General features: G+C 32.1%; 3 protein-coding genes across 4 annotated transcripts; 2 read left to right on the forward strand and 1 right to left on the reverse strand.

The window, feature by feature from the left end:
* Positions 1-1,698: 1,698 nt before the first annotated feature.
* On the forward strand, positions 1,699-7,921 carry LOC123886795 (beta-galactosidase 5-like). Of its 2 annotated transcripts, XM_045936087.1 has the most exons (19): positions 1,699-2,082; positions 2,190-3,220; positions 3,313-3,408; positions 3,524-3,636; positions 3,738-3,804; positions 3,886-3,978; positions 4,186-4,329; positions 4,684-4,772; positions 4,861-4,966; positions 5,067-5,154; positions 5,232-5,350; positions 5,428-5,589; positions 5,696-5,874; positions 5,991-6,100; positions 6,261-6,370; positions 6,458-6,568; positions 6,815-6,928; positions 7,030-7,232; positions 7,435-7,921. In XM_045936087.1, the coding sequence occupies exons 2-19, from the start codon at positions 3,050-3,052 to the stop codon at positions 7,592-7,594; spliced, it is 2,235 nt and encodes a 744-aa protein (XP_045792043.1). In that variant the 5' UTR covers positions 1,699-2,082; positions 2,190-3,049; the 3' UTR covers positions 7,595-7,921. The 2 variants fall into 2 exon arrangements, with proteins under 2 accessions (XP_045792043.1, XP_045792038.1); XM_045936082.1 differs by having other exon boundaries at positions 1,699-3,220.
* A 47-nt stretch (positions 7,922-7,968) lies between these two features.
* Positions 7,969-12,994, reverse strand: LOC123886811 (thioredoxin H-type-like). The gene is made up of 3 exons (XM_045936097.1): positions 12,867-12,994; positions 8,794-8,916; positions 7,969-8,291 (listed from the first exon to the last, which is right to left on the reverse strand). Exons 1-3 carry the CDS (start codon positions 12,954-12,956, stop codon positions 8,157-8,159), a joined length of 348 nt encoding a protein of 115 aa, XP_045792053.1. The 5' UTR covers positions 12,957-12,994; the 3' UTR covers positions 7,969-8,156.
* Positions 12,995-14,101: 1,107 nt separating this feature from the next.
* LOC123886807 (probable GTP-binding protein OBGC2) lies at positions 14,102-19,522 on the forward strand. The gene is made up of 10 exons (XM_045936091.1): positions 14,102-14,273; positions 14,371-14,834; positions 15,739-15,830; positions 16,187-16,270; positions 16,623-16,700; positions 17,117-17,317; positions 17,417-17,524; positions 18,247-18,321; positions 18,617-18,798; positions 18,959-19,522. Exons 1-10 carry the CDS (start codon positions 14,167-14,169, stop codon positions 19,107-19,109), a joined length of 1,542 nt encoding a protein of 513 aa, XP_045792047.1. The 5' UTR covers positions 14,102-14,166; the 3' UTR covers positions 19,110-19,522.
* The last annotated feature ends 4,267 nt before the right edge of the window (positions 19,523-23,789 follow it).

The following is a 23,789-nucleotide window of genomic DNA, read 5'->3' on the forward strand; positions in this document are numbered from 1 at the left end:
GGACAGGACAGGTATAGTATGATTAGTGTTTAAGGATGAATGAAAAGGAAAATGAAGTTCATAAACGATGACATTTCTAGAAATGAACAGTTGATGAGATGACAAATCATAGAGGATGTATCCTTTGACACCCTCTTTATAGCCAATGAAATCTTCCTTATGAGCTCTATAGTCAAATTTCGTCCTATGTGTGTGTAAAGTGGAGGCATAACATAAACAACCAAAAGTTTTAAGATGTAAGAAGACAGGCGGTTTATTGTAAAGAATCTCATAAGGAGATTTGTTTCATATGAGACAATAGTCATTTTTGAAATATATGAGATTTGTTTCCTTATGACATTTTCATAAGGAGATTTGCAATATTTGTTTCATATGAGATCTTCAAAGTAAAGACAATGTCGAAATACCTCAAAAATTTATTTTGTTCGGAAAAAAAGTACACAATGTAGTTGTAATTGGATTTATGAAATATGAAATAATAATAAAAAATCTATCAAAATAAAAATAATCGGTGTAATCAGATCTGTTCCATAATAATAATAATAATAATAATAATAATAATAATAATAATAATAATAATAATAATAATAATAATAATAATAATAATAATAATAATAATAATAATAATAATAATAATAATAATAATAATAATAATAATAATAATAATAATAATAATAATAATAATAATAATAATAATAATAATAATAATAATAATAATAATAATAATAATAATAATAATAATAATAATAATAATAATAATAATAATAATAATAATAATAATAATAATAATAATAATAATAATAATAATAATAATAATAATAATAATAATAATAATAATAATAATAATAATAATAATAATAATAATAATAATAATAATAATAATAATAATAATAATAATAATAATAATAATAATAATAATAATAATAATAATAATAATAATAATAATAATAATAATAATAATAATAATAATAATAATAATAATAATAATAATAATAATAATAATAATAATAATAATAATAATAATAATAATAATAATAATAATAATAATAATAATAATAATAATAATAATAATAATAATAATAATAATAATAATAATAATAATAATAATAATAATAATAATAATAATAATAATAATAATAATAATAATAATAATAATAATAATAATAATAATAATAATAATAATAATAATAATAATAATAATAATAATAATAATAATAATAATAATAATAATAATAATAATAATAATAATAATAATAATAATAATAATAATAATAATAATAATAATAATAATAATAATAATAATAATAATAATAATAATAATAATAATAATAATAATAATAATAATAATAATAATAATAATAATAATAATAATAATAATAATAATAATAATAATAATAATAATAATAATAATAATAATAATAATAATAATAATAATAATAATAATAATAATAATAATAATAATAATAATAATAATAATAATAATAATAATAATAATAATAATAATAATAATAATAATAATAATAATAATAATAATAATAATAATAATAATAATAATAATAATAATAATAATAATAATAATAATAATAATAATAATAATAATAATAATAATAATAATAATAATAATAATAATAATAATAATAATAATAATAATAAAAATCTCTATACGTTAAGATTTTCATATCTACTTGATCTTACCTGATAATAAGAATCGACGTGGTCGGTGGTGGTTCTCTGCTGCACTGTTACACCAAAGAGAAGTTGTACTTGCAGACACTCTGACGTTCAGGTCAATATTTGCGTGAAGTTAAGATTTTAGAGAATAAGGATAGAACCATTAATGTGAAGACGGATACAATGTCATCGCCATCAATGGCTATCGAAATAACACCTGAAATGTCATGATTAGCAGAATGTCAATCATTCTGGTATCGGCCGTTAAGGAAGGTTCGCTTCTATGAATGTTGAACAGTGGGAGGCGACTTTGGGCCTTCGCCCATTTTGGGCCAAGTTCGGCGCATCAGATAAGGATATCCTCGGTGATTGGGCCTTGGATCCAGTCCAGAACACTGCTTATTATGACTGGTACAAATGGTTAAATATTCTAGTGTGATTTTAAGTTTTAATTTAAAATTATGCAATTGATAAATTACATAAATTTTAATAGTTCTCTCCGTCTTATGTGTGTGCAGGCTAAATAGTCAAAATTTTCACTGCTTTAACACTTGAAGTGAAAAGCATAGCAAAAACTACTACTCCTATGAATATGATGTTTAAAAGATCACGACATGATTATGATGAATTCCACAACACCAGTTCCAATATCTTTTCCATATAGTATTTTTAAACTAAAGTTAAATAAAATATAAATATGGTTGTAGTAAAGTTGAAGACATTAAAAGAAATAAATAGCCTCTGATTAAAAAATGGCAATACAAACAACTTTTTTTTTAGTACTCACTCACTCTCATTCCCACATATTCAAAACACTTTCCAAATATCATAAAAAAAAAAAAAGTCACAAATTACCCCACATGTGTTGAATTTCCACTAGTTTGCATCACTACTATTATAAGAAGATAAAGAAAATCACAGACAAAAAACATTAATACAACATTTGTCATAGGTATTGTCATTGTGTTTTTTATTATTAATCAGATTCAAAGTCACACTCACTGTGATAACAGAACAAAACAGAACATAACAGAGCAAAACAGAACAACCCATGTTTCTTTTTCGCTCTATTTATTTCTTTTGCTAAACTAAACCAAACTTTCATATTCATCTTTTGAATAACTTTTGTTACAATATATTATTCTCTATTTATTATAATTGATATTGTAATTATATTAGGAGTAATTAGTCTTTTATGTGTAATCATTTTATGTTTCTTTGTCTCCAATCCTATAGTATAAATAGGACCACCTACTTGTACTTCAAATATAACAATGAACACACAAATATTTCTCATATATTCCTGAGTTTCTACATCAATTATAATAAATAGAGAATAATATATAGTAACAACTTTCCCTCCATTGTTGAAAAAGCTATGGAAACCAACTCAGTTTCCAAGCTTCTTTCACTGTTCTTCACTATCTTCTTTCTTGGTTCTGAGTATATTCAATGTAGTGTTACATATGATAGAAAAGCTATTCTCATCAATGGACAAAGAAGAATCCTCATTTCGGGTTCCATTCATTATCCAAGAAGCACCCCAGAAGTACTTTTCTTGTTTCACTTTTTCACTTAAATTTTTTTCACTCTCTTAAAAAAAATATTATTTTTTTAAGTGTTTTTGTTTGAAATGTATAGATGTGGGAGGATCTGATTCAGAAAGCTAAAGATGGAGGGTTAGATGTTATTGACACTTATGTGTTTTGGAATGTTCATGAACCTTCTCCTAGTAATGTACTATTCTAGAATCTGGATCTTGTTCTGATTAACTTTTAATATTCTCTTAAATTTTCTTCTTAAGATTTATTCACATTTTTTTTAATTATTTTTATGATGTCTTTTGTTGTAGTACAATTTTGAAGGAAGGTACGATCTAGTACATTTCATAAAGACAGTGCAGAAAGTGGGTCTGTATGTACATCTTAGAATTGGACCTTATGTTTGTGCTGAGTGGAACTTTGGGTATGTAACATTTAATATTTGGTTTCTTAATGTATATGTTTTTCTTTTTTAGTCATTGTTTTTTGTGATTTACAATGTCATGTTTTTTTTGTTTGGTGTAGTGGATTTCCTGTTTGGTTGAAGTATGTTCCTGGAATCAGTTTCAGAACAGATAATGGCCCTTTTAAGGTTGAGTTGTAATTTCAGTTGCTTGAATAGTTTGAATGAAGAAATGTTTAAAATTTTTGAAAAAAAAAACTTTTTTTTTAGGCTGCAATGGAAGGTTTTACTCAGAAGATTGTTCAGATGATGAAGAATGAAAAGCTATTTCAGTCACAAGGTGGTCCAATAATTCTTTCTCAAGTAAGTAGATAATCGCTTTCAAGTTTGACTTTTTTTGGATATAATTTAATTAAGTATTTGTTCAAAAATTGTCTCCTACATGTTGTGAAAGATCAAGAAAGTGTGGATCTAATCTAACACTTCTAAATTCATGTTAGTAAGATCACTAGTTGAAGATGAAGTATTAACTTTGTTGTGTATGTATACTTGTGCTGTTGTAATTTGTAGATTGAGAATGAGTATGGCCCACAAGGAAGAGCACTTGGAGCTACTGGTCGTGCATATTCAAATTGGGCTGCAAAAATGGCTGTTGGATTTGGTACAGGTGTCCCTTGGGTGATGTGTCTGGAAGATGATGCTCCAGATCCAGTGGTGAGTGAGCCTTCTCATGCTCTTACTCGATTTACTCCGTGCATGATTGAACTGGTGGTCAGTTTGGCAGAATCTTGGTGTGATCCAATGTGATTTGAACAAAATCATGATGTCACTGTGATTTCCTCAAACTCACTGTTTCCAAAAATGCACTAATTTTACTTTAATTATTATATTCTTCAACGCTTTCTTTATGTTCATTTTCATGATGTCACTGTGATTTCCTCAAACTCACTGTTTCCAAAAATGCACTAATTTTACTTTAATTATTACATTCTTCAACGCTTTCTTTATGTTCATTTTCATTAGCTTTTAGCAAGTGTCAAATGTGATTTATCCTATACTTTCCTACAGATAAATGCTTGCAATGGTTTTTACTGTGACAATTTCATTCCCAATAAACCATACAAGCCTAAACTATGGACTGAGTCTTGGAGTGGCTGGTAAGTTACATATAGCATTGTTTATGAAATTGGTTGTGAAAAAATTGGACACATTTGTCTTAATTCTTTACCATTTTTTGGCTATCAGGTTTTCAGAATTTGGCGGACCGGTTCCCCAGCGACCGGTTCAGGATTTAGCGTTTGCAGTTGCTCGTTTTATACAAAAGGGTGGCTCTCTTTTTAATTATTACATGGTTGGTTACCTGATTTATTTCTCAGTTAAACAAAATATATGCTTCATTAACATTAATTTATGAACCATGAGTATTAATCTTGATTAATGGCAAATGATAGTACCACGGAGGAACTAATTTTGGACGATCAGCTGGAGGACCATTCATAACTACAAGCTATGACTATGATGCTCCAATTGATGAATATGGTAAGATAATTATACTCTCAAAACAACCTAAATATGGTCATTAGCAAATTGTAATTGAGTGATTAAACTGATTTCAGGTTTGTTAAGGGAACCTAAATATGGTCATTTGAAAGACCTTCATAAAGCTATCAAGCAATGTGAACATGCTTTGGTTTCTTCAGATCCTAAGGTTACATCATTAGGAGCATATGAACAGGTTAGTTTCCCTATTCCTCTGATATATAACAACGAAAACAATAAGTTCGCGGCAATAACAATGATTTATGTCTCCAGGCATATGTATTCTCTACAAGAACAACTTGTGCAGCTTTTCTAGCTAACTATCATTCAAATTCTGCTGCAAAAGTGACCTTCAACAATAGGCACTACGACTTACCTGCTTGGTCGATAAGCATCCTCCCTGATTGTAGAACAGATGTTTTCAACACTGCAAGAGTAAGAATATTTAAAAGGGCCTTTAAATTTGAATCTGAGTATTTCTTATTGGCATTATCTTTTCCATCAAGTTATTGATGATTGGATTGTTATGGTTTCATGAAAGGTGAGGCTTCAACCTTCACAAATACAAATGCTTCCTAGTAATTCTAAATTGCTCTCATGGGAGACCTATGATGAAGATGTATCTTCACTTGCGGAGAATTCTAAAATCACAGCTTCTGGACTTCTAGAACAGCTAAATGCTACTAGAGACACTAGTGATTATCTGTGGTACATAACCAGGTTAGTACACTTTCCTCTAATTTTACAAACAGAAACCAAATCATTTAGCTTTTTCATTTTACTTTCTCAGTTCTATGCAGTTGAAATCTCATTGTTTTCTGGTTTTCATTCCACAGTATTGACATAAGTCCATCGGAATCATTTCTTCGTGGAAGGAACAAGCCTAGTATTAGTGTGCACTCCTCTGGCGATGCCGTCCATGTGTTTATCAATGGGAAATTTTCAGGCACGTAGTTAAACTTGCATTTTTTAACCTTTTTTACAGTGATTGAATCTAATGTAGTTCAACCAAGATGAGACGATTCTGTAAGAATTAGTTGGTAACAATCACTCAGTTACAATGAAAGTAGAAACAGTGATCATTAGACTCCTATTTCCTTTTGCAGGCTCGGCTTTTGGGACAAAGAAAAAGCCAAGTTTCAATTTTAACGGACCTATTGACCTACGAGCTGGAACTAATAAAATAGCACTTCTAAGTGTAGCTGTTGGATTACCTGTTAGTACCTTGCTTTTAACTCCAACTTGAATTTGATCAACCATTTGCTAGTCATTAATTTCTTTTGGTTTTTTATTTTCCCAATAGAATGGCGGAATCCATTTTGAGTCACGGAAGACAGGAATCACAGGTCCAGTTTTTCTCCATGGTCTTGACCATGCACAGAAAGATTTGACAGGGCAGAAATGGTCATACCAGGTCAGATGCACCCAAATCTAACTTCTGTATCAGTGTTAAATAGCAGCTATAGCGGTGGTATAACGCTATTGCATAGCAAAATTTGAACAAACCGCTATTATTCTGCGATACACTGTTAAGTAAAAAATAATGTGAAATAGCAGCTATAGCGACACTATAGCACTGATGAGTAGCAGAATTTGAACAAACATGTTTCATCAAATATGAGGAGAAAATGTTTTCTAATTATGGTACCGACAAAAACAGGTTGGCCTAAAAGGAGAAGCTGTGAATTTGGTGTCTCCTAATGGCGTCTCATCTGTTGATTGGGTGCGAACATCGCTAGCTTCTCAAAACCGGCCACAGTTGAAATGGCACAAGGTAAGAAAGAAAGAAAGAACAGTTACTGGTTTATATATTACAATAATAACATCTAATGAAGCCTATAATGAAAAGGTTTTAATCTAATTTGAAACCTGCAGGCTTATTTCAATGCACCTAATGGAATTGAACCATTGGCATTGGACATGAGCAGTATGGGAAAGGGTCAAGTATGGATCAATGGACAAAGCATCGGAAGATATTGGATGGTTTATGCAAAGGGTAAATGTAATGGTTGTAACTATGCCGGAACATATCGTCAGGGGAAGTGCCAAATTGGTTGCGGACAACCTACCCAACGATGGTATGACACTACGTTTCTTTAAAAGTATGATGCACATTTGGTGTCCCGGTGGATTGTCAGAATCACAGTGAGTCACCATGATTTTCAAAAGCTACACTTTGTAGCTAAATAGCTCACCATAATTCTGACAAATCCACCATGATACCAAACATGTACGAACCTTATCTCTAGGAAAATGCTACTCACTACTTCAATTTTGCAGGTACCATGTTCCTAGGTCCTGGTTAAAGCCAACAAATAACTTGCTGGTCGTTTTCGAGGAATTAGGAGGGAATCCTTGGAAAATATCTCTGGTAAAGAGGATAGTGCATACTCCACGAGTTAGTGAATCAAATTTAATGACTAATACTACACAAGAATGAGAAACCAAATAGCGATCGACAGGGAAACATACAAAGGGGGCATAGTATATATGAAGAATAATAAAAAAAATTATATATGTAGGTGTGGAATTCTATATAGCTTCTATTGGCATTAGCATGATTGATACAGGAGGTGTGTGACCAAGTTCATTTTTAATTTATTCTTTGAACTTGAGTGTCAATGTAGTATTTACTTGGAAGAGTGAAAATTACAAAATTCAGTATATGTTAAAGTGCTTTTTATGCATTCATGTAATTTGTTTGTATCTAATATCTATGAATCTATCTACACTACACATGCAAGCATTATTATTTTGGTGGTTAGCATATTCAATCATCAACCAAAAGGAACCATTTTCATCAACATATTTTAATTGACAACCATCAACCATAGGGACCATGACATTTTCATCAAAATATCATAATGCTACAACAAATATCTTATAGTCAACAATCATTTGAAGTAGGCCAATGCAACAATTTATTTTCAAGCATGATGATAACTCGCAAAACCGACACGAAAATGTTAAATGTATTTATTCATGATCTTTCATATGATACTTCAAGCAGTTGCATGCTTGGTTACAGCAATTTGAAGTTCTTCCTTCCTAGCACCAACTACTTTTTCCACTTCCTTACCTTCTTTCAAGAACAAGAAGGTTGGCATAGCCTCAACAGACCATTCCTCAGCAACACTCTGAAATTAACAGTCCACATAATCTTAACACGTATATAGTAATCATTATTGGCGGAGCCAGAAAACTTAGAGTCTCAGCAAAATTTCATATGTGACATAATATATAAATAGTCCAACAAAAAAATATCAGTTTTGCCTTAAACTAAACACTAAAAATACCAAACATTTTGGCCAGAACCCGGGCAACTGCCCAAACTTGCTGGGCATTGGCTCCGCCCATGGTGATCAATCATAATCTTAAAATGATGTAAACATGTTTCAAAAAACGTTCCTATAAAATGATCATAACTTGATAAAATATGATAAATTTTGATTTGTTATCTTGAATTAGTTGTGAGTTTGGCAGAATCACACCGTGTAACTGCAATTTTGCAAAAGCAATAATTTAGAGCTTCAACGGAATCACGTTGCTATTGTGATTTTGTCAGGCACAATGTGATTCTGAACTACATTAAACTTGAAAAATAATAAGGTAACATAGATTAAGATATGATTGTTATACCTTTAATTCATCTACATCCACCTTGAGGAAGATGACTTGAGGTGTCTTCTTAGCAATATCTGCTAGAATTGGAGAAATAAAACGGCATGGACCACACCATGAAGCAGTAAAATCCACCACAATCTATTATCCAACATTGTAATGCAATTCAATGTAAGTGTACCAATTATGTCATTATCACTTATAAACAAGAAAATTAAAGAAAGATATTCAATTAATTTTGATGCTTAGAAAATGTTCCTAAACAAATAAACATAAAGGTGGTTATAAGTTATGCAAAACAAAACATGAAGTTGACATTTTGCAATGTCAGTAATTTCAAACAACATAATAAAGATTTAAGAGGCTAATAAATAACATGAAAGGTACGTAACGCAAAGTCTATTCAACATGCATTCATTAGAAAATTTGAGGAAATAAAAATGGTAAAATAGGTTTTGTTGAAAACACAACTGTACAAGTATTTGATTTTAAATTACACATTTATTGTAGGATTCAAAAAATATACATTACCTAGAGAATGGTGCCCTTGTTTAGAGTTTGTTGTATGACACAATTTTTTTTAAAACGACAAATATATTATTAACTAGTCTCTATTCAAGACGAACATAGACTAATAAAGAACGAACTACATAACAGAGGCATCGTATATATGCGGAACGCCGAAAATAAAAAACCAAAATAAATATTACCTAATCAAGGTCCACTCCTAATCCCATAATGACACAAATAATCATACAAATATTATAAGGAGACTTTGTCTAATGTGCTCAAGTAAATTAGTCATATATCATACACAAATGTGTTTTATACTATGTCATTAACAAGTCACATATTATATTTGATCTAATGGTTGATTCAATGATAAAAACAAATTAGTGCATGGAAAAAAAGGATTCATGATTCTAAAAATTGATATGGAGAAGGCATATGATCGGATCGAGTGGAGCTTCATCAAAGAAACGCTGGTTCTTCTAAATATCCCTAATAATATTCGAGAATTGATCCAACATTGTATTTCATCCGCCTCTATGAGTATAAACTGGAATGGAGAACCCACTTCTAGTTTTAATTCCTCTAGAGGGCTTAGACAGGGAGATCCTCTTTCCCCTTATCTTTTTGTTCTTGCTTTAGAAAGATTGAATCATTTTATTCAGGATAGGGTAAATGAAGGTAGATGGAAACCATTATATTTTGGTAGAGGAGGAGGTCCTAAACTTTCTCATATCTGTTTTGCCGATGATTTAGTCCTGGTGGCTGAAGCAAATATGGATCAAGTCATTCTTATCAAAGATACTCTAGATAGATTTTGCTTAAATTCTGGTCAGAAAATTAACTTTAATAAATCTAAAGTTTTCTTCTCTAGGAATATCGTTGATTCTGCTGCTACTATGCTTAGCCATGGTCTAGGAATTGAGAAAACTCGTGATATAGGAATGTATCTAGGTGCCCCTATGATACATCAACGAATTTCTCGCAATTCTTATACTTTTATTATTGATAAAATGCGAAAGAAATTATCTACTTGGAAAGCTAATAATCTCTCTTTTGCAGGAAGAGTAACTTTAGCGCAGTCTTCTTTGTCTTGTATTCCAGGTTATGTCATGCAAACAACAAATATTCCCGCTTCAATTTGTGAAGAAGCGGAGAAAATTTGTCGAGACTTTATTTGGGGTTCAACCAATCAACACCGTAAATGTCATCTTATTTCTTGGGAGAAGATTTGTCGTCCCAAAGAGGAGGGTGGTCTGGGTTTTAGAAATCTCCGGATTTTGAACCAAGTTTATAAACATAAATTGGCTTGGCAAATGGTTGCGGATCCTGATAAGCTTTGGGTTCAAGTTATGAGAGCCAAATATAATTGTGGTTTCCTGTCTACCCCTAATATTATTGCTCGAAGTAACTCTTCAAACATTTGGAAAGCTATTGTTAAAGCATGGGAGCATGTCAACCCTCACATCAGATGGGTGATAAATGATGGTCATGGAACTCGTTTCTGGAAGGACATTTGGATACCAAATTGTGGTGTCTTGGAGGATCAATACTCAAACCTTATTCCTATGGGTGAAATCGAGTATTCTGTATCTAGTTATGTGATAGACGGGGATTGGAATTGGAATATGTTGGCCACTCGTCTCCCAGAGTCTATTTGTAATTTGATTGCAAAATTGAAGCCACCTATTGTTGGAAATAGTGATATCCCTAATTGGAATATATCCACGGATGGAAATTTTAGTATAAATTCAGCTTATGAATTGCTTAGTAGTAATGATAATGATAATACTAATGTTAGTCCTTTGTTTGATCAGGTTTGGCAGTGGCGAGGTCCAAATAGGATTCGCGCTGTTCTTTGGAAGCTAGCCCATGGATCATTGTTGACAAATGCAGTCAGAGCACACCGCCAGATGACAACAGATGATACATGTCCCAGATGTCAATCTTACCCGGAAACCATAATGCATATGCTTCGAGATTGTGAGGACGCTCAAAACTACTGGAACCAGTTCATCACAGAAGATAATTGGGCCAAGTTTTTCAGTCTTGGCTTGTACGGTTGGCTGGAATGGAACATCACTACTAAACATATTGGAGCTAGCAACACGGATTGGCCTACTTTTTTTGGTGTTTCGGTTTGGTCTCTTTGGAAGGATCGCAATAAACTAGTATTTTCTAGAGAGACAGAGCTTGCAACGCATCTCACTTCAAAAATCATAGACATAGCTTATCAGATTGAAAAAGAGATGAAGTCCCCTCTTGCATCTCGATCTGTAAACCCGTGCCGGAAATACATGCATTGGTCAAAGCCTCCTCCTGAGTTTTTCAAAATAAATACAGACGGATCGTATGTACACGGTCAAGCGGCTTGCGGAGGAATTATCAGAAATCACAATGGAAACTTTGTTAAAGGTTTCATGTGTAAGCTTGGGTCAGGAAATGCTCTCTTTGCAGAATTAAAAGGAATTCTCCTTGGTCTTCAGATAATGAGAGAGATGCAACTTACAAATGTCATTCTTGAAACAGATTCCATACATGCCAACAATATGATCCAGAATCGTCATACCTCCATTTTTCATCTCCAACCTCTACTCCAGGAGATTATAAACCTTATCAACCTCTCAGGGTCGACTATTCGTATAAATCACATTCATCGTGAAGCAAATTCTTGTGCCGATGCTCTTGCTTTAAGGGGTCATCAAGCGGATTTTTCCCCTTCTATTTTAGATGTTATTAGTCCTAGTATTAATTTGCTTTTTGATAAAGACTTAAGGGGAGCTTGTTCCTCTATAGTTGGTCCTTAGTTTTTTTATATTCCTTATCTTATCAAAAAAAAAAAAAAAAACAAATTAGTGCATAAGATTTTTATTTCATTTGTGCACCATATAATTTATGTGTTTTGAACCTATAAAAATGATAGTGATATTCCATATGTGGTTTTCAACTCATTATTTTTAGCCCCAAGTAGTTCCTATATATTTTGAAAACAAATTTCAAATCCTATGAAAATAGTTTAATCATATTTCATTTTTGAATAACTTATATCTCTATAACAAAAATTGGTCAAAGAAAATTAGTGTATTTTGGTCCAAAATATATTAATTTTGTTCGACTCTCGTTTTGGTTTATATTTTGGTTACGAGTAGGTATACTTTAATAAGAACTCGTCATAATTAGGGTTTTTGGCCGGCCCTAACTTCATAGAGTATTCTCGCAAACCTCGGTTATTTCGACGTTGATGAAAGTAATCTCCACTCAGATGTTTAAGTCGCAATTCAAAGTGTGTGCTTAAATTGAATTGTTTATCCAACCACTAAAGTATATTTAACCATACAAAATTTAAACGCCGTCCACGGCGACGATTTGGGAATATTTTCACAAAAGAATAATTAAACACTTATAATTTGTAGTCTTGCAATCAACACGTATTAAAATCAAATTGATTACTAGAAAGAGGAATTGAAATCATTGACATATAGTAAAGTATAAGAGTGACAAAAAAAAAAGAGTTGAAACATGAATAAGCAAATAGGAGTATATATGTATGAAGAAGATGAACGTAAGTATTTGAATTGTACCAATTTTTTGGAGTCATTTCCCTTCTGGATCTGTTCCTTCCATGATTCAACGGTATGAACACTGATGACTTGTCCCTCTTCTGCTGCCATTTTTCTCTTCCTTCGAATCTTGTTTGCTCAGCCTGTACGAGAATACTATATTGCATATGCACTACAAATCACGACCCCGCACTTTTATAATTTTTTTGTGGTTACTGTCCCTCCTGATCACAGTTAATTATCATTACTAAGTTCAGTGTCAATCAGCAGTGAACCAACTAACAATTGTTCAGTGTAACGCTAATTATATACCTAGTATATACTTTTGCCTAAAAATTAACATTAATCACCTAAAAAATAAAATAAAATAACGTTATGTGGATATGTACCGCTACACGGCTTGAGTGAATGATTGTGATTGGTCCACAAATAGTATTTAATATAAAAAAATTAATAAATACTATTCGTAAGCCGATCAGAATCATTCACCTCAACAAATGTACTTGTACATATCCACATATGTGTAAAAAAAAAAATTCACCTAATTGTAATCATTTTATTGATTTTTAGCAAAGGTGGAGTGCATATGCATCACACTTAACAATTTTGATAATACACTAACAAAATCTAAATTCTCCAATGTAGATCAGAATCAAATCTTCGATGTGATTTTAGATTTCAGACGAATAACGGTTTTAACATAGTTATTACTATCAAAAATCTAAATTCTATGTTGACGGTATTTAGGGCGTAAATGAGTCGAGTCTAACTCGTCTAAACTCGATTCGAGTTCAACACGAACTATTTTTTCAGTTTAAGTTGGTACTGTTTAAAGTTCGTGAACAGTTCAATTCAGCTCGTTAGGTTTAGTTCGTTTTCACCTCGAAACTCAACTTAAGGGTTCTACAATTTTTACATATGTTTTGTAAAAATCATTTTTAATTTTTTTTTCAATCCATAACATAGGGGCCAAAAATCTAAAAGTAACTTTCAAGAGATCTCTTTTTGCCACCCTACTAATTCTAGGGCGTATCCTACGAAATTATCAAAATACCTTTATATGTTACTTAGGTAGCAGACACCCCCTCAAAACACCATACTTTTATAACATCCGCTACTTAACTAACAGACCTTATTTTTCAAAATTTCTAATTTTTATAACATTCGCGAGTAATTGGAAAAAATTGGAAAATCGTAGGACGCGCGAGTAATCGGTAGCAAAATTAATTCTCAACTCTCAAAATATACTCATCTAGCCCAATCTTTGGTCACATCTTCATCTTCCTCTTTCCTTTTTCTCTTCAATCAAAAAAATTGGATAATGTCTTCACTCGTTTCACCACCACCTTCATTTCTCACTATTCCTTCACACAAAACTCATTTCTTCTGTTCCATTCATCACTTCCTCCCACTTCAACTTCCACCAAGGTATCACAATTTCACTCATTCTACTTTCATCTCCTTCTCCGTTAATTAACGCCATTTTTCTGTTATTAACGGCAATTATCTGTTATTATGTATATAGGAACTTCAAATTCCAACACAAATGGAAAACACTAGAATGCAAAGTTACAACGAATTTAGATGCTCCACCGTCAACGTCAACGGCGTTAGCGAAAGAACCACACAAATACTTCGATCAGGTAGTTATAACCGTTCGTGGAGGAGACGGAGGTCACGGAGCAATATTGAATCAAAAACCTAAAAAAGAAGTTGAAAAAGGAAAAGGAAAAAAAGCGATTAATGATAATATTTACAAGAAAAGCGCGTTGAAGAGAGATTTTGATGGTTCTTTGATACTACCAATGGGAGGTCATGGTGGTGATGTTGTTATTTATGCAGATGAAAGTAAAGATACATTGTTAGAGTTTCATAATAAGAATCGATTTAATGCCAAACGCGGTGGAAATGTTGATGCAGTTGGCGTTTTTACTTCTTATTTGCGGAATGGAACTTCAGCACCTACTGTTCGTATTCCTGTTCCTCTAGGTTTGCTAATTTCATTCTGTTAGTTTCAATTTTTGATATTTTGGCATTGTTTGGATAAACAGCTTATAGCATAAGTGCTTATGTTAAAGCTAAACTAAAGTTAAATTGTTTTTGTATAAGTTGTATGCTGTTTTAGTTAGCTATTTTGGATAGCTTATGAAAATAAGCTGAAAACAGTTTAGATAAGTTCTAATAGTCTCACAAGTGCTGGTGTCATTAGATAAGTTCGACTAAGTCAATCCAAAATGGTGCTATATCTAATTTGGATATTTTTCTAGTGCTCCTTCTATGCAAAAATAAATGTTGATGTGTTTTTATTAGCAATTGTCAAAATATTTACATTTAATTAGTTGTTTTTGAATTCACAGTTGGTGCAAAGATTTGCATTTGTACTTTTAAAGGATTTGGAAAATAAATAAAATTAAGTTAATCTAGACTAGAGTTCACCTCGTACCCGATTATAAGTTGGAAATGTGAATACGATGTGAATAAGACTAGAGTTCACTAATAGCGTCTCATATGCAATGTTTTAAAAACCGAACTGGTGTGATCTCCAAGTCATGGTTGGTGTGATCTCCAAGTCATGGTTCAATTGTTTTAACCATCTTGAACTTGGACCAGATGAAACTGTGATCAAATTGTTCAAGTAATCAAATTGTGGATAGTGTCTGTTTATTGTTCAACTGATCGAACCACTTGGTTTTTAACAAATTGTGGTGGTTTGTTTTCTTGTTTTCAATCAAAATATGTTCACTATTTATTATCAAAGTTATTACCTTGTTTTAATTTTGTTTTCTGTTTAAAATAATTTGTGAAGAAGATTGTGAAACAACATTTTGGTGAAAACAACCCCTAAAAAACTGAATTTCATATCCCTCATTGAGTTTATAATTGTGAATTACAGGTACAGTTGTGAAAAGCAAACGGGGAAAGATGTTAGCTGATTTAGCACGACCTGGTGATGAAGTTCTTGTTGCGAGGGGTGGACAAGGAGGGGTAATACACATATTTGAAATTCATTGAATATTCTATTGGTTTTTGTTTCTATTTGTTTTTGTAATTGAGTAATGAATCAGATATGTTCAATCCGTTTAAGACATAAACTAGCACTAGATAAGTTGTACCAATTCAAATTGGTGGTAAAATGGAATAATTAAAGCGTAAAATAAATTCATACTCTTTGGCAATGTACTCTGTAAACAAGGTTTTTTTTTTATTCCGAAACTACTTTATCAACATTATCTATTTTCCTGGAAAGTATAGATTATAGTCAATGAGTTGCGGTATACAACCTATCTTAGTTATTATTACTGTATTTTGTATCTGATTCCAACTTTTTCTCGTCTTACCAGATTAGCTTGTTAGAAATGCCACGGAATAATAGGAAAAAAACGACGAGTTTGACAACTAATGTGATGAGAGATGACTCCGATAAGGTAAAGTCTATTGATTATTTATGTGTTCACTGAAATATTTACTTGATTGTCTCTCTCCGGAAGCTATCATTGGTGACTTCATTGTGCATGTGTTGAAGGATTTAATCAACAGGGCATTGCTTTTGTTCTCTCAGTTTAATTAATGTTGGTTTAAACTTTGCAATCCATAATTGATCAACCAATTTTCTGTCCAAAATACTTGCTCTGCTGGGGTCTGGAACTACATTTTTTTGTAAACCCATTCAAAAAAAAAAAAAAAGAAAGAAGGAAATGTATCTTGAAACCAGAAACAATACCTAGTTGTGTTATAATCTTACTGTAAGATAAAACAATCATTTTAAAATTGTTACAGGTTTTAGTTCACGGTCAACCTGGAGAGGAGATTAAGTTGGAGTTGATCCTACGAGTTGTAGCTGACGTTGGTTTGATTGTAAGTATTGCATATATTCATAGTGCCATATTTAGTTCTCTATGGGTCTTCTCACTTTTATCTTCATAATACTTTGTGTGGGATGTTGATAAGCTGATTCCGTGTTTTATCTCTTTACCAAGCATCATGATAATTTTGAGATTTCTGGGAAACTAAAATGTTGATTTTACTTGCCATGACTTCTATTGAAAATTGTGAAGAATAGCAGGGTGAGGTGTTGTAAAGATTGCATTGTTTCATTTAGTTTCTTTGGATTGTATAAATCATTTTTTAATATGGTGAACAAAAGTTGCCTATTACTGTTAGTCAAAGTGAAATTCATTGGCTTTAGAGGATGTAAAAGACTGCTTTTTAGAAGGTTTTACTCCTCCAAATGTTTTCATCGAGCTGCTCAAGATCAAGTGTTCTTGTTGTAGGGACTTCCAAATGCCGGGAAATCAACACTTTTGGCAGCCATTACACTTGCAAAACCTGATATTGCCGATTATCCTTTTACAACATTAATGCCAAATCTTGGACGCCTTGATGGGGATCCCAACTTGGGAGCAGGGATGTATTCATCTGAGGCTACATTGGCAGATTTGCCTGGTCTTATAGAAGGTGCTCACTTGGGAAAGGTATAAATAAATCCATATATATTACTGTCAAATGTCCGTCTTTTATTCTACCATTGAGATTCTAATTATTAAATATGAAATCTTTTTTTTATCTTTCAGGGTCTTGGTCGCAATTTTTTGAGGCATCTAAGGAGAACCCGTCTATTGGTCCATGTTGTTGATGCATCTACTGAAAACCCTGTAAATGACTACAGAACTGTCAGAGAAGTATGTATATAGCATTTTATTTTATGATTTAAATTCAGGTTTTTTGTTGGCTTGGTGGCTTTAGACTCCATTCTTCTTATTTATTTATTTTGAAGAACCAAATATTAAATAATACATCACCAAAAGTTAGTCACTAGCACAACATATGCTAGGAATATACACAGTTTATGTAAATAGAAAACCAACACACCTCAACACAAAAATAATTCCTAAATCGAATGTGTACCGAATAATCTTAGACTCCATTCTAATAACTATTAGAGAAGGGGAATTTGGCTCCTCTGAAGTGATAACTCACTTTTGAGAATAAAGTAAGACCTCTCAACCATCGATAGGAAATTCAAATTTTCAACACATCTACGATTTAATAACCATGATCACATAATGTTGACCATTGATTTTTAATCAATTTTTCAGTCAGCTGCTTAGACAGGAGTTAAATTAGTCTATTGATTTTATTAGCTCTGATAAATTACCTCTCAAAAACATCTATTGATAATCACAACTATGCTGTTTGTTGTTTATTCTTTGCCCTTTCTGTTGCTTTTGTATTTCAAGTCACTGGTCGGAAGTAAAGTGACGCAAATAAATCTAGTCAGTTTAATATGCATAAAGAAATCTGTGGCCAGTCCAACTTTTCTTGTTGGAACGTGTATCTTTCCCCCATGTTTTGAAGTTTGTAATCTTGCTCATTTTCTCTCCATTCTAATTCTGTTTTGCAGGAGTTGCGCATGTATAATCCTGAGTACCTTGAACGACCATACATTGTTGTTTTGAATAAGATTGACCTGCCAGAGGTATATGTAGTTTCCTACTACTAACCTTTATTGTGAGTTTGAGTGTATCTTTTAGTTTCTTATTTATCTTGTAAAGGGAGGCTCAGTGCACAAGGCTCCCATCATTGTGGAGTTTAGTGACTAGTAAGGGTCATACGTTTATAGCCGGGGCTCGGTGTCTACATCTAGAACCCAGGACCACCTTGGCACTAGGCATCTACTTTGCCATTGCACGAAAGCCCACCCTTTCCTATTAATATCTTGTAATATGAAAAATAAGTCCTGCAACAAGCATGTTCATTAATTTTGTTTTCAGGTTATAGATAGGCTTCCAACACTGACTCAAGAAATTCAAAGAATTGGCAGTGATGGTGCAGCTTCTGAACCAAAACCAAGCTCTGAAGTTTCTGCTCAATTATTGTCCGATGAAAGTGATACAAAGGAAAAAACACTTGAGGATTATCCACGACCTCACTCTGTTATTGGAGTTAGTGTTCTGTAAGTGCTTGATGTTTTATTTCATAATAGTGTTTCTTTTTATTATGTTTTGTCCTTCATAACATTTCACACACACGCTAAAGGTTTAGACAATCTATAGCATACTTTTCATAGTACCTTAATGTCTTAGGTCAAAATTTCATGTTGTCTCTTATTGCAGAAAGCGTATCAAGATTAAGGAGATGTTAAAGGAAATAAGGGCCGCTTTAAGGCAGTGTGTTGATTCTAGTGAGACATTGGCTTCCAGTGTGCCACTGCGAGATCTTGCAGTTCAACAAGGCTTAAGGCTTTCTAGCAAAAACTACACATAAATTGGTTTTGGTGTTCATTTGCCTTTTATCAGAGAACAAAGATTAAGAAAATTGCTAATTGGTTTTAGAAAAAATACTAATGTAGAAGATTTGACACCTAAGAATAATAACTCTAGTTTTTGACACCTAAGAAGCAAAATCGTGCTTACGGCTTACCAACTTTTTCTTTTGTAGAAGATTTGGAATTTAGTGTCACTAAATTTTTTGATCGAGATGTGTATCACATCATGTAGTCAAAGAGTTATGACCGCACACAAGCTAGATCCTAGGAACCATGGTTTTGGAAAAGGGTTAGGTTAATGTGTGCCCTTAGGGCACATTATAAAGTATCCTAATATAGAAATACTACATTTAATAATGTAAGAAATTTAATGCATAAAAGTAAAAATGCACAAATTCTCAGAAATAATTTCTATATTTGTTTTCTTAACATGTGCCCTTAAGGGCACAAGTTAACATTCTCCTTTGGAAAATATTGAGGTTGACAAATGAGGCAATATTTTGGTTTGTTCGGTTCCTTTTTAATACACCCTTTACTACACCTTTACTTTGGAAAGATAAGCTGAGCTATTTAAAGCTATTTAAAATGATGTATGAACTTTGTAAAATAAATAAATAAAATGATGTATTACTAAAGTTATCTAAATTTTGCACCCAAACAACTCAAATATGGATTAAGTCAGTTGATTTAAAGAAAATTACTAATCTATTATCTTTAAATTGCAGGGATTGAATCTTTCATAATCTAACCAACAAAAGGGCATGAGTTAATATAAATGACAAATAATCCTACCTAAATGTTGACAATGGAAATTAATGAGAAGACACACTTACTGATGTATGACTAATTTAAGGCTATCTAAATGTTGCCGCCAAACAACCCAAATATGAATTAAGAAGTGGATTCAAAGCAAATTACTAATTTGTTCTCTTTAAATTGAAATCTTTCATAATCTAACCAACAAAAGGGCTTGAGTTTACCAACATAAATGACAAACAATCCTACCTAAATGTTGCCAATGAAAATTAATGAGAAGACACACTTAATGATGTATGACTGATTTAAAACTATCTAAATGTTGCCGCCAAACAACCCAAATATGGATTAGGAAGTGGATTCAAAGCAAATTACTAATTTGTTCTCTTTAAATTGCAGGGATTGAATCTTTCATAATCTAACCAACAAAAGGGCATGAGTTCACCAACATAAATGACAAACAATCATACCTAAATGTTGACAATTAATGGAAATTAATGAGAAGACACACTTACTGATGTATAACTGATTTAAAACTATCTAAATGTTGCCGCCAAACAACCCAAATATGGATTAGGAAGTGAATTCAAAGCAAATTACTAATTTGTTCTCTTTAAATTGCAGGGATTGAATCTTTCATAATCTAACCAACAAGAGGGCAGAAATTCACCAAGATAAAAGGCGGTCCATGTTATTCTGAAGATGACAATTAATAACCGTGACACATCCTCATAAATTGACCGACTTAGTTTAATTTTTGCATTTTATCACTTGTGACATGCTTTAAACTATAATTTAACATTTAAAAAAAAAACTATAATTTAAAAGAATGACAAAAAAATCTTATTATTGGGATTTTAAAATCTAGTTGCAAGATTTATTTTTCATATGAGAAACACAACTGAAGCAAGTTTAACTTACCTCACAACACAAACCTCAGCAAAACGAAATCCAGAATCACATTCCTTTGCTGTGTGCCATAAATACAAAGGTGGGATTGAAATTCTGAGGTAGATACTACGATGAACAATGAGATGTGGTGTCCACCCTTGTATTATCTGCCTCAGAACCCCAGCTCCACCCTTGTACTACTGACGAAAAAGAAAGAAGTGAGTAGAAGTATGCATGTAGGAAGAAGAACAACACAAAATTACTTTTTCTTTTGAAAACAATATGAAAGGCTTTGCAATGCTAAAAACAATGTAAAGAAAATAATCTCCTTCGAGGGGAATACCTCGTTAACAAATAAAAGACTGAAATTCTCTGATGTTATTTTCATTCCGTTGAGTATTATTGATACTGATATATTGTTATGCTAATATTATTGATACTAGTATATTGTTGGTACAAATGAAACACTATTGAATATTGAAATATGCACATTCAGGCTAGTGTTTCAATCTGGATCCTCAGCTGCAGCACCTGTCTGCTGCGGCTGCTGCATCATCCTGGTCCTAGACTTAATCACGCACGCTGAGCCAATTTTACTATATATCAGTCCCAATTATTTGGTACATATTAATTGAATCATTTAAATACCTGATTTTCTTTAATTACTATTGGCTTATCTGAGTCACTTATATATACAAATTATATGCATAAAAATTACTCTTGGCTTATCAATTCACTCCTATACAATTACAGATTCACTTCTATACTCTTGGCACTGTCTGCATAAAAATTACTCTTGGCTTGTCTGATCCAAGTCAGTCTATTCTATGCAATATTTTTTCTTTATCCTTCTGTCATGGTCACTTTTGTCCTTTACACCGCTTGCATATATGGAACCAAATAACTACCGCTGCCAATGCTTTGTTCTATTGTGTGTGAGCAAGGTCTTAAATTACGGTTGCGATCACGGATGCGGTTGTTGCAACGTGTAATTAATGCGGTTGTTACGGTGTGAAATCATTTTGAAATTTCATATACTATATAGAATGACACTACAATACCACTACACTGTTTACCCACCATTGCTAACACTTAATTTATTCCATAAGCACTGTTTGGAATGTTATTAAATTAAATAAAAATATTATGATATGATGAATGGTTGACTCACCTTAAGAAAAACAATACTGATGGACAACTCAAGAAAAAGCTAATTTGGAATTTGAGGCACAAAAGCTTTATCCGTATATTGTTATAGGAATTGTATGAAAGATTTTGTGGGAATGAAGAAAACAAAGAAAGCAGCATGTAAATTTTTTGTGGCAGGTATAATAAATACTTTGCATATTATACGCATATAATTGTGTTAGATTGACAAGATATCAGTTTAATTACATGCTCTGGGATTGGTATGTAGTAAAATTGGCTCAGCATGCGTGATTAAGTCTAGGGCCAGGATGATGCAGCAGCAGCCGCAGCAGACAGTGCTGCAGCTGAGGATCCAGATTGCTAATATTTTCATGGATCATTACATGTAATGTGAATTGATATATTTGTTAATATGGTCATCAACTATATTTGCATCTGTTAGCATTTTATTGCAAATTTGCATGTAATGTGAACATTGTACAACTTACCTTAAACTGGCAAACAAAGTTAGTCAATGAAAAAATAAACACTCCTAGGAATTGGGAGTCATGCATTATGACTGCATAGTTGCACATATCTCTGCCGTTCGATTTTGAGCAAATTTTGATTTTTAAATTTTTTCAATATTTAGCTTAAAATTTGAACCATTAGATCAATTGATGGAGATGTGTATGACATCATGTAGTCAAAGAGTAATGGCTGCACACGAGCTAGATCCTTGAAGCGGTGGTTTTGAAATTTTTTGAGGTTGACAAGTGAGCAATATTTGTTCGGTTCCTTTTTAATACACTCTTTACTGCAACCCCTTCAGTTTGACTTTGGAAATATAAGGTGAGTACTTTAAATGATTTGTGCAATTTAAAGCTATTTATAATGATCTAAAGGTTGCAGCCAAAGCAGCCAAACAACCCAAGTATGACTAGGTGAATTTAAAGCAAATTGCTAATTTTTTTTTTTTTTTTTAAAATTACAGATATTGAGTCTTTCATAATCTAACTAAAAAGAGTACATGAGTTCACCAACATAAATGACAGACAATCTTACTCATATGATTCTAAAGATGACAATGAAAATTAACAACCATGAGAAGTCACACTTACTGGATGACCTCGTAAGATTGATTAACTGTAAAACTTACTCATTTCTTTCTCTTTAAATTGCCGGGATTGAATCTTCCATAATTAACCAACAAGAGGGTAGAAGTTCACCAACATAAATGGCAGACAATCCTACTCATATGATTCTAAAGATGACAATGAAAATTAACAACCATGAGAAGTCACACTTACTGGATGACCTCATAAGATTGATTAACCGGAAAACTTACTCATTTCTTTCTCTTTGAATTGCAGGGATTGAATCTTCCATAATTAACCAACAAGAGGGTAGAAGTTCACCAACATAAATGGCAGACAATCCTACGCATGTGATTCTAAAGATGACAATGGAAATTAACAACTGTGAGAAGACAAACTTACTAGATGACCTCATAAAATTGATTAACTGGAAAACTCACTAATTTCTTCTCTTTAAATTGCAGGGATTGAATCTTTCATAATCCAACTAACAAGAGGGCAAGAGTTCATATGACAGACAATCTTACACATGTGATTCTAAAGATGACAATGGAAATTAGCAACTGTGAGAAGACACACTTACTGGATGGTCTCATAAGATTTTTTTTGACAAAAACCAGATCTTATAAAATTGATTAACAGGAAAACTTACTAACTTCTTCTCTTTAAATTGTAGGGACATTGAATCTTTCATAATCTAACTAAAGGGCAGGAGTTCATCAACATAAATGACAAACAATCTTACACATGTGATTCTAAAGATGACAATGAGAATTAGCAACTGTGAGATGGTCTCATAAGATTTTT

Source organism: Trifolium pratense, linkage group LG1, assembly GCF_020283565.1.
Source record: "Trifolium pratense cultivar HEN17-A07 linkage group LG1, ARS_RC_1.1, whole genome shotgun sequence".
NCBI lineage: Eukaryota > Viridiplantae > Streptophyta > Magnoliopsida > Fabales > Fabaceae > Trifolium > Trifolium pratense.

Coding starts and splice junctions, on each gene's coding strand:
- LOC123886811 (XM_045936097.1), bottom strand. CDS start 12,956: ATGGCAGCAGAAGAGGGACAAGTCATCAGTGTTCATACCGTTGAATCA. Junction 8,917..12,866: donor GAAATGACTCCAAAAAATTG/GTACAATTCAAA, acceptor GTTGGATAATAG/ATTGTGGTGGATTTTACTGC. Junction 8,292..8,793: donor TGGATGTAGATGAATTAAAG/GTATAACAATCA, acceptor TGTTAATTTCAG/AGTGTTGCTGAGGAATGGTC.
- LOC123886795 (XM_045936082.1), top strand. CDS start 3,050: ATGGAAACCAACTCAGTTTCCAAGCTTCTTTCACTGTTCTTCACTATC. Junction 5,590..5,695: donor ATGTTTTCAACACTGCAAGA/GTAAGAATATTT, acceptor GTTTCATGAAAG/GTGAGGCTTCAACCTTCACA. Junction 5,875..5,990: donor TATCTGTGGTACATAACCAG/GTTAGTACACTT, acceptor TTCATTCCACAG/TATTGACATAAGTCCATCGG.
- LOC123886807 (XM_045936091.1), top strand. CDS start 14,167: ATGTCTTCACTCGTTTCACCACCACCTTCATTTCTCACTATTCCTTCA. Junction 15,831..16,186: donor CGAGGGGTGGACAAGGAGGG/GTAATACACATA, acceptor TCGTCTTACCAG/ATTAGCTTGTTAGAAATGCC. Junction 17,318..17,416: donor AAGGTGCTCACTTGGGAAAG/GTATAAATAAAT, acceptor TTTATCTTTCAG/GGTCTTGGTCGCAATTTTTT.